At 40.5% G+C, this 9,721-nt stretch overlaps 1 protein-coding gene across 3 annotated transcripts in view; it reads left to right on the forward strand.

Moving 5' to 3' along the window:
* The window catches only part of Dhx29 (DExH-box helicase 29), a 47,155-nt gene that overhangs the window by 16,999 nt on the left and 20,435 nt on the right, over window positions 1-9,721 (forward strand). For all 3 annotated transcript variants that reach the window (XM_005356804.2, XM_026783721.1, XM_026783722.1), the window contains 5 exons: window positions 947-1,105; window positions 3,606-3,771; window positions 4,200-4,323; window positions 6,348-6,971; window positions 7,758-7,901. In XM_005356804.2, coding sequence (XP_005356861.1) covers window positions 947-1,105; window positions 3,606-3,771; window positions 4,200-4,323; window positions 6,348-6,971; window positions 7,758-7,901 — 1,217 coding nt within the window. The remainder of the gene's footprint in view (window positions 1-946; window positions 1,106-3,605; window positions 3,772-4,199; window positions 4,324-6,347; window positions 6,972-7,757; window positions 7,902-9,721) is intronic.

Here is a 9,721-nt window from a genome sequence, read left to right on the forward strand (position 1 = left end):
AAAAAAAAAAAAAAAAAAAAAATGTAAACACTTTCTAGCTCACAGGGCATACAGCAATAGACAGTGGGAGAATTTTGCTGTAGGTCATAGTCTGCTGATCCTAGGGGTGTGTGTATATATTATAAAATGCTATTTCCATTCAAGAAATGTAAATGTGATCTTATATGTACTTTTTTCTAATGAAGGTAGTAATTTTTTAATCTATTGTACTTACTAATTCTTTTTAGTATACAATATGGAATATTGACCCAGCGCCATTCTGTTAACAGAGGTTTCTGTCCCACCTGATCATCCAGTCCCAAAGAAACACACAGAGATCCACATTAATTAAAACTGATTGGTCTAGTAGCTCAGGCTTCTTATTAACTCTTGTAACTTATATTAGCCCATAATTCTTGTCTGTGCTAGCCACATGCCTTGGTACATTTTTCCTCGAGGCAGTCACATCTTGCTTCCTCTATAGCTGGGTAATGACTGCAGACTGAAACTTTCCTCTTCCCATAATTCTCGTTGCCCTGCCTATACTTCCTGCCTGGCTACTGGCCAATCAGTGTTTATTAAACAAGCGCAAGAAACACATCTTTACGGGGTAGAACCATTGTCCCACAGCAATAGAAATTAATAAATTGCACTTAACTTTTAGCATAGATTCCAAGTAGGAATTAAGTACCTTTTTTTTGTTTGTTTTTTGGTTTTTTTTAAGGCAGGGTTTCTCTGTACCTTTGGAGTCTGTCCTAGAACTAGTTCTTATAGGCCAGGCTGGCCTTGAGCTCACAGAGATCCATGTGCCTCTGCCTCCTGAGTGCTAGGATTAAAAGCGTGTGCCACCACTGCCTGGGAAGTAACTAGTTTTAAAAGGAAAAGAAGACATGCTGTTTTAAAACTATATTTGCATAATACAAAGCATAAAAAGCAAATATATGAAACTAAACTTTTTTATTGGTAGAAATGGAAACTTTAGAAGACCATCCAATATTCAACCCAGCCATAAAGATTTCACATCAACAAAATGAAAGAAAAAAGCCTCCTCCAGCCACAGAAGGTGAAGGTGCTCTAAACTTGAATTTATTTGAAAAATCTGCAGCTGCCACTGAAGAAGAGAAAGGTAAAACTTAGGGGAACATGACTGTTACATTGCATTTTGGCATACTACTTAAACTGACAGTAAATTACACTTTCATAGATGTTGTATAAAAGTAATAACAATTATGATGACCATGTGTAACATTTTGTCATTACAAAGACACTGGCTAAGACCCATCTCTCTATAGTTCATCCTCCAAACTTGACGGCTAGATTTTAATTGTCAACTTGACACTGCCTAGAATCGTGTGTGTGTTGTATGCGGGCTTGTACATGAGTGCCAAGGAAGCCACAAGAGGATATTGGATGCCCTAGAACTGTACTTACAGTTGCGAGCTGCTCCACATGGGTGCTGGGAACCAAACTCACGGCCTCTGCAAAAGTGGTATATGCCCTTAGCCACAGTGAGCTATCTTTCCAGTCCCTGAAAAGCAGTCTTTATCAGATTGGTCGTTGGGCATGTCTGTGAGTGGTTATCTCCATTGATAATTGATGTAGAAGGACCCAGTCTACTGTGAGGGGCACCATTCTCTGGCAGGTGGTCATTGGCTATGTAAGCAGGCTAGTTAAGTGTGAACCAGAAGGTGATCCAGCAAGCATTCCCCAAACTTGTCTTAAGTCAGTGTTTTATAATAACAGCAGAAAGCAAACTAGGACATGGTTTTTCTGAGAAATGTGAATGTGAGTTTATGTAAATGCAGGTTCTTATTTTAAACCTTTTAATTTGTTGCTTCTGTTTTTTTAATCTTGGGAATCAAACCCAGGGTCTTGCACATGCAAGCAAGTGCTATGTAGTGGAGCTGTGTTCCCTGCTCCTCCAGTGAAAAACCTTCAGTGGCATCAGTGACAAGTCCAGGGCCTTTCATGGCATTTGAGCTTTCGCATCTTGATTCACTTGTATCTTTCCACTCTTTTCCCAGTGCTCTAGCCACTTCATTCCTTACATTTGTTTTCGACAGCTCCATTCCTTTTCAGCTTGCTAGCCCCTAGAGCTTAGGCACAAATCAAACAATACTGTTTCTTTGACTTGCTAAGTCCTCCATGACCCTAAGAGTTGAGTGATCATACACATCTGTGCATTGCTGCACACACTGGTCATATTCTCTGTGCATTCATCAGATTATAGCACAGCTCACTCCTATATTAAATGATAGACTTTTTAAAATTATTTACTTATTTAGTGATATTTATTGAATCATTGTTATGCAACGAAAAGGAGTTGATATAAGCAAAATAACCCAATCTCTTTCCTTTCATTTGTGCAACATAATTATGGAATGTGAGCACGGATAAATTGTATATTTTTAAATCATGATTTGTGCTTTCGGAGAATACAGGGTTTTAATAATAGAAATAGTAGGGCTGGAGAGATTCCTCAGCAGCTAAGAGCACATACTATTCTTACAGAGCTAAGTTCAGCTCCCAGCTCCCACTTTTAGTTGCTGTAACTCTGGCTCCAGGGGATCTGACATCCTCTTCCGGATGTCCGTACTCATGTGAACATACCCACACAGGGACACACACAAATACAGATGTAATTTAAAGTATAACAATAGAGCAGAAGGGTATGATTTGAACTGGAGCCACCTTGCTGGTAATATTAGCCGTGAGGGTAATCTGATAGTCTGACAGATAATCAGGTGTTAGCTTGGTGGCAAAGAGTACAAAAGAGAGATAGAGAGTTAAAAATCTTAAGGTAAAAGTGTGTTTAGAGTGTCACTATTTGACAGATTTTCTGTGGTGGAGATATACTATATTTGTGTTATTTGATAAGGTAGTTAATAACAAAACATGAATATTGAGCACTTAAGATATAACTAGTGTACCTAAGAATTTGAAATGGTAATTGATTTCTAGCCACAAGGCTGGTAGCTACTTGGCCAGGAATACTTTGAACATTTAAAGAATTGCCTGAGGGCCAGTGTAATCACAGCATTTGGAAAAAACAGCATTTAATATATTGGCAAGGGTGGACCACAGAAACCCTTTGGGATAGTTATCAAGAATGAGTACTTAATTTTAGATGTGCCAGGAAGCCACTGAAGGCGGTGTTGATGGCAATGGCCTTGATAAGTAGAGAAATGGTATTTTCAGTAAGTACATGGAGAGAATTTTATCAATTGTTGTTCAGTAAATATGAACATGCCTAAGGTCCTCGAGGTCAGCCAGGTGTGATGGTGCACACCTCAGATCCCAACACTTCTTGGGAAGAAGACAAAGAGGATCAGGAGTTCAAGATCATCCTTGACTACAAAGCAAGTTTCAGGTCTTCCTGGGCCATGTGAGACCCTGTCTCAAAACCACCACCAGCACCACCACCAACAACAAAAGATTTGGGATGTTCTGTGGTTCAATCCATGAAGAGGATTGCATCACCGAGAGAAGAACAACTTTTTTCTTCCTCCATCACCTGTTCTCTTCAGAAATGCTGTTCCCAAAAGGGAGAGCACATTGACCACTCCACAGAGAATTTATATTGCTGTTACCATTTTTAAAGAACAAGTCTTTGCCTTCCATTTAAGGTAAAAAGAAAGAACCTCATGATGTAAGAAATTTTGACTACACTGCTCGAAGCTGGACTGGAAAATCTCCCAAACAGTTTCTAATCGATTGGGTCAGGAAGAATCTTCCCAAGAGTCCAAATCCTTCCTTTGAGAAAGTTCCAGTAGGTAGATACTGGAAATGTAGGTATGTTTTTCTGGTTAACTGAATGAACTTTTAGAAAACTGTGAAATGAAAATCTTTTTGTTTCTTGTAAATTATGTAAACATTTAGAAATGTCAGGCTTGGTGGTTCATGCTTGTAATCCCAGCGCTTAGGAGGCTGAAGCAGGAGTTCCAGGCTGGCCTGGGCTACAGACTGACTTCAAATCTAGTCTGGCCCATAGAATAAGACCTTATCTCAAAAACAAAACACAAATCAAGTAAGCAATTAAGAAACTCTTAATTCCTTATTTCCTATTCATATTGCTTATAAGTCATTATCTGATACAGTGCCTTCCATGGAAATACATAACTGTTGTAAGTTTAAATTTGATGTTAATGAATTTCTGACTTTTTGATCTGACCTCATCAATTTTTTTAAAGGTTTTATTGTTATTTTTTACTTTGTTTTAGGGTAAGGGTTGTCAAGTCTGAAGACGATGTTCTAGTCGTCTGCCCTACAATCTTAACCGAGGATGGCATGCAAGCTCAGCACCTGGGAGCTACATTAGCCCTTTACCGTCTGGTGAAAGGGCAGGTGGGTCCCTTTAGATGCTTTAGAAATCATGAAATTATGGCCATGCAAGTTGAGCGTCCCTGATTCAAAACTCACAGTCTAAAAGACTCTAAAACCCAAATCCTTTTCAGCACAGACATGACGTGACACTAGAAAATTCTGCACCGAGAAACTTTCATTTGTGAATGAAATTATTAGAAGTATGGCATAAAATTACTTTCAGACTCTGGAAGGCATATATAAAACAAACAGAATTTGTGTTTAGACAGGTCTAGCCCAAGTCTACTCCATGGCGTATGTACCAGTAAGTCTAAAATCCAAACTTATAGTTCCAAGTTTTGGGGATAAGAAATGCCTGTTCTACAATAAAATTATACCTTGAAACTCAATTTTTCAACTTAAAAATGCAGGCAAGTGGTTCCATTTTCAACTTTAGGTTATATTAACTATGTGCTTAGCATTTAGAGAAAGGTTAGGTGCTGCTGAAGGAAGACGCTCTCTGAGCGAACACAGTGCTCATCTCAAAAGTTAGATTGCCAGCATTTCCTTTTCATAAAGAAGTGTTTCTCTGTCTTTGAGGGAAGTGCCTTACTGAGTGTTCTAGTGCTGTAAAGAGACACCACGGCCATGGTAACTCTTAGAAAAGAAAGCATCTGGGGGGCTGGAGAGGTTTGGTGGTTACGAGCACTGGCTGCTCTTCCAGAGCTGGTTCAGTTCCCAGCACCCACATGGCAACTCACAACTATCTGTAACTATAGATAAGGGATCTGACATCCTTACACAGATAAAACACCAATGCACATCAAATAATAAAAAATAATTTTTTAAAAAAATCATTCAGATAGGGTCTTGCTTACAGTTACAGTGGGTTAGTCCATGATCATAATGGCAGGAAACATACAGACATAGCATTGGAGCAGTAGCTGAGAGCTTTCAATCCTGATCTGCAGGCAGAGAAAGACACACACACAGACTGGTGTAAGCTTTTGAAACCTCAAGTCCACTCCCAGTAACATGCTTCCTCTAATAAGGTCACAGCTCTTCCAACAAAGCCACACCGCCTCATCCTTCCAAATAATCCCCACTAACTGGGGACCAATCATTCAAACATGAGCCTGTGGAGGCTATTCTCATTTAAACAACCACAGGAAATTAGCCCTTAACTAGCCCCTTTGGAGTCTTTTCCAAGTTGTGCCAAAGTTCATGTCTTCTTTCTTGCATTTTGCAAAGTAAAGTATCATGGGCTGTATATGCTTAGTAGAAATGACTATTGATATCACAGAGGTAGTTGGAGGTTCTTTGATGGCAGAGAAGTAGAACAACTGAAGGTTCCATTTGTGGTCATCCTTTTAAATATGCTTTATTTATTTTATGTGCACATTTGTCTATGTGAGGGTGTCAGATTCCCTGGAACTGGAGTTATAGACACTTGTGAGCTACCATGTGGGCTCTGGGAATTGAACCCGGATCCTCTGAAAAAGTAGCCAGTACTTTTAACCACTGAGCCATCTCTCCAACCCTGGTGTTGTCCTTTGAAATACTTTGACTTATAGCACTATACTACTGCCAGATCCCATGGGGAGCTTTGTGTTCAAAATGCTCTGTGCTTCATTCACATATTATATAGTACACTGCAGTAATATTTAATGAACACTCCTTCTGTAGTTTATCAGACTAAAAGTCAGCATTTTCCAGGCACTCTGCAGAGACAGAAAGCAGAGCTCTTAACTCACTCCCACACAGACACAACCATTAGGTCAAGAAACACAGTTTGGGGGCTGAAGAGATGGCTCAGTGGTTAAGAGAGCCCTGATTCCACATGGCAGCTCACAACTGTCTATACCCTCACACTGATATACATGTGCATAAAATAAATAAATCTTTAAAACAAAAAAGAGACATGACTTGATAGCCTATGCAGGTGTCTCTTATGTTAATGACTTTAACATTTACGGATAAGGTTACATTTTAAGACTAGCCTGCATTCCACTGAATTCTGATACCTAATCAGCAAAGTAAAGCATTGCTGTTGTTTCCCTTTCTAGTCTGTTCATCAGTTACTCCCTCCTACTTACCGAGATGTTTGGTTGGAGTGGAGTGATGAAGAAAAGAAAAAGGAAGAATTAAATAAAATGGAAACCAATAAACCGCGTGATCTCTTTATTGCCAAACTTTTGAGTAAGTTGAAGCAGCAGCAGCAGAAGCAACAGCAGCAGCAGCAGCAGCAGCATCTGGTACATAAAAAAGAGAGCTCTGAAGACCCCGAGGAATCTTGGGAAAACTTAGTTTCTGATGAGGATCTTTCTGCACTGTCCTTGGAGTCAGCAAATGCAGGTGACTTGGAACCTGCCAGGAACCTCTTCAGGAAGCTGCAAAGCACACCCAAGTATCAGAGACTTCTGAAGGAAAGGCAGCAGCTGCCTGTGTTCAAACACCGGGACTCAATTGTGGAAACTCTGAAGAGGCACCGGGTTGTGGTCGTGGCAGGTGAAACAGGGAGTGGCAAAAGTACTCAGGTCCCACATTTCCTGTTGGAGGACTTGCTTCTAAATGAGTGTGGAGCAAGGAAGTGTAACATAGTCTGTACCCAGCCCCGAAGAATCTCAGCAGTGAGTTTAGCCACCAGGGTGTGTGATGAACTGGGCTGTGAGAATGGACCTGGAGGAAGGGTAAGGCTTGTTCTCTCCTCTCCACCTCTGCCAGTGCTGATCTGAGGCTGCTTTGCTCTTGGGAACCTGTACAGGATCCTAGGTCTCGTCACTGAATATTCAAATGTGTTACCATTCAGATATGTTATTCAAAGAGTAGGCACAATCAGATCTGTCTTGCGTACATCATAAATCTTTCCTGTGGATGTGTCCCTGAGCGGTTCCCTTCTTTTCAGTGAACAGAGGGGGAAAGGAGGGTAGATACAAAATGCTAGATTATTCAGAGAAGGAGAGAGCAAATGATGGGGCTGGAGCAATGTCTCAGAAGGTAGAGGTGGCAGTGCACTGGCTGCTGACCTGAGTGGAATCCGGATCTGTTAGGGTGGCAGAAGAGGAGCAACACTTGTCCTCCTGTCTCCACGTGTACACCATAGTTTGCACAAGCCTACACTCATGCACACTAAGTAGAACTTAAAATTTTAAATTATCAAGACAAATCTTATAGCTTCAATTGAAAATCATAGAAATACATGTTTTTGGCTTTTTGAGGCAAGATTTCATACTATAAGCCCAAGGCAGCTTGGAACTCACTGTGTAACCCAGGCTGACCTTACACTCACAGTGGTGCTCTTGCCTCAGCCCCCTGAATGCTAGGACTACAGGGATGGCCACCATGTCCAGCTAGAAGTAGACTCTTGCTAGTAAGTTGCATAAGCGAATCCGCCTAACTGTTGCATGGAGTACCGAGATGAGCACAGGGGCTGCACTCTGCAGTAATCTTATAGCCGCTCTGTGTTCTCCCTGCAGAATTCTCTGTGTGGCTATCAGATCCGGATGGAATCCCGTGCTAGTGAGTCTACCAGGCTACTGTATTGTACAACAGGCGTTCTGCTAAGGAAACTTCAGGAAGATGGTCTTCTGACAGATGTGTCTCATGTCATTGTAGATGAGGTGAGTAGGTTTTATAACTGTGTCCAGATAAACTCTGAACATGTTTATATTAAAAAGATGTTGGTGACACTGACATTTTCTTTGTGCTTACTACATATCAGAGACTGTCCATCGAATGATTCAGTTTCATCCAGCAAATGCCTTGTGTAATAAGTACTACGTCCTATTTGCTGCATGCCTGGCAGTGTTCAAAGGCTCACACAGACACATGTTCATCTAATCTCTCCAGCAGTGCAGTGGGGTAGATATTTTTACTTCCCAGTTGAAGAAATGGGGGTACCCAGAGGTTCAGTTGTGTAGCTAGTGTCTCAGACACTTCCCTGTTAGCTTCCTCACTGACCTGTTTCGGGATTGCTCCCAGCTCTTTCACAGAGGACAAGAGACATCACTGTGCATTTCATCTTTTCTCTAAATATTCTTCTCGAGTCAGATTTGAGGGCATACTTGAATTATGCCCGAAGTTTTATGTTATGACTGTTTCAGATGTTTACCAGCCTACTCAAGGAAACTAATTTGTTAGTATCTTTTTTCAAGGACAGATATATGGCAACTCTCTTTTCAAAAAGTGTTATTAAGTTTTTCTAGCAAGGCAGGATAGCTGACACCTCCATATCTGAGCACTTGATTGGCTGAGATAAGAGGATTGCCTCAAGTTCCTAGCCAACATGGAACAGTGTGAGACTCTCTTAACATGGAAAAGGAAAGAAAAAGAAAGAGCAAAGCTTGATAATGGTTTTTATGAATGTCTGTTAACTTACTAAATTATGCAGAAGTAACATTTTATCATGCTTTGGGAGTTTTGAGACTGTGTGCCCAGGCTGCCTCCCCACATCAGTCTTCCCATCTTAGCCTTCCAGGCGCTGAGATGAAGGCGTGTGACACCACTCTCACTCACTGGTTTGTAATTTATAGACCACAGATAGATTACTTTAGAGGTTACTCTCCTCTTCTGGGCTAGGAAATACTTAAAAAATAAAAATTACAGTCTTACAATCCAAGAAAAAAATTTACCATTTAATTCATGCTTTTATGGGCGTGCATTCCATATGTCTGTTTAGTTTGTGAGTCTTTCAGATCACTAGTGTACGAAATATGGATTTTGTTTGTTTGTTTGTTTTTTGAAATAGGCTTTCTCTGTTTAACAGCCCTAGCTGTCCTGGAACTAGCTCTTGTAGACCAGGCTGGCCTCGAACTCACAGAGGTCCACCTGCCTCTGCCTCCCGAGTGCTGGGATTAAAGGCGTGCGCCACCATTGTCCAGCCAAAATCTTGATTTTTAAATCGCTTTATAGTACTATATAATTTAGATGTCTTCTATTTATTTTCTTATTAGACAAATTTTAGGTAAAGGCGTTTTTCAATCTAATTAATAGTCTGGTAATAAATAAGTGATAGTAATTTCTTTATCTCTGAGGGATCTCTTTTTTTGTGGGGTAGGTAGGAAATTGCACTGTGGTTGATAAGACATTAGAAAGAAGCTGAGTGGCTGTTGGCTCACCCCATGGAAGAGTTTTCCCTAGGATATAGAGGAGGATATACACAGTTTTCCAGAGAACACAGAGGTCATAATTGTTGTTTCGCAAACCCAGACCTAAATATCATCAAGGGTCAATGTGAGCCAAAGTGCTATTCTTATATATTATTTAGAACTTTTATTTATATCAGATCATAAGTTCTCTTGTAACTTAAATAGTTAGCAGAAAATTCCTTTAAAGACAGACCAGCCTACAGAAGCTGTATTCTTTGCTAGTTTGACATGACTAACTGAATCAGCCCCTTGATGTAAAGAGTGTCCCAGTAAAAGAATCTCAGGGCGGGGGG

This window comes from Microtus ochrogaster, chromosome 19, assembly GCF_000317375.1.
Source record: "Microtus ochrogaster isolate Prairie Vole_2 chromosome 19, MicOch1.0, whole genome shotgun sequence".
NCBI lineage: Eukaryota > Metazoa > Chordata > Mammalia > Rodentia > Cricetidae > Microtus > Microtus ochrogaster.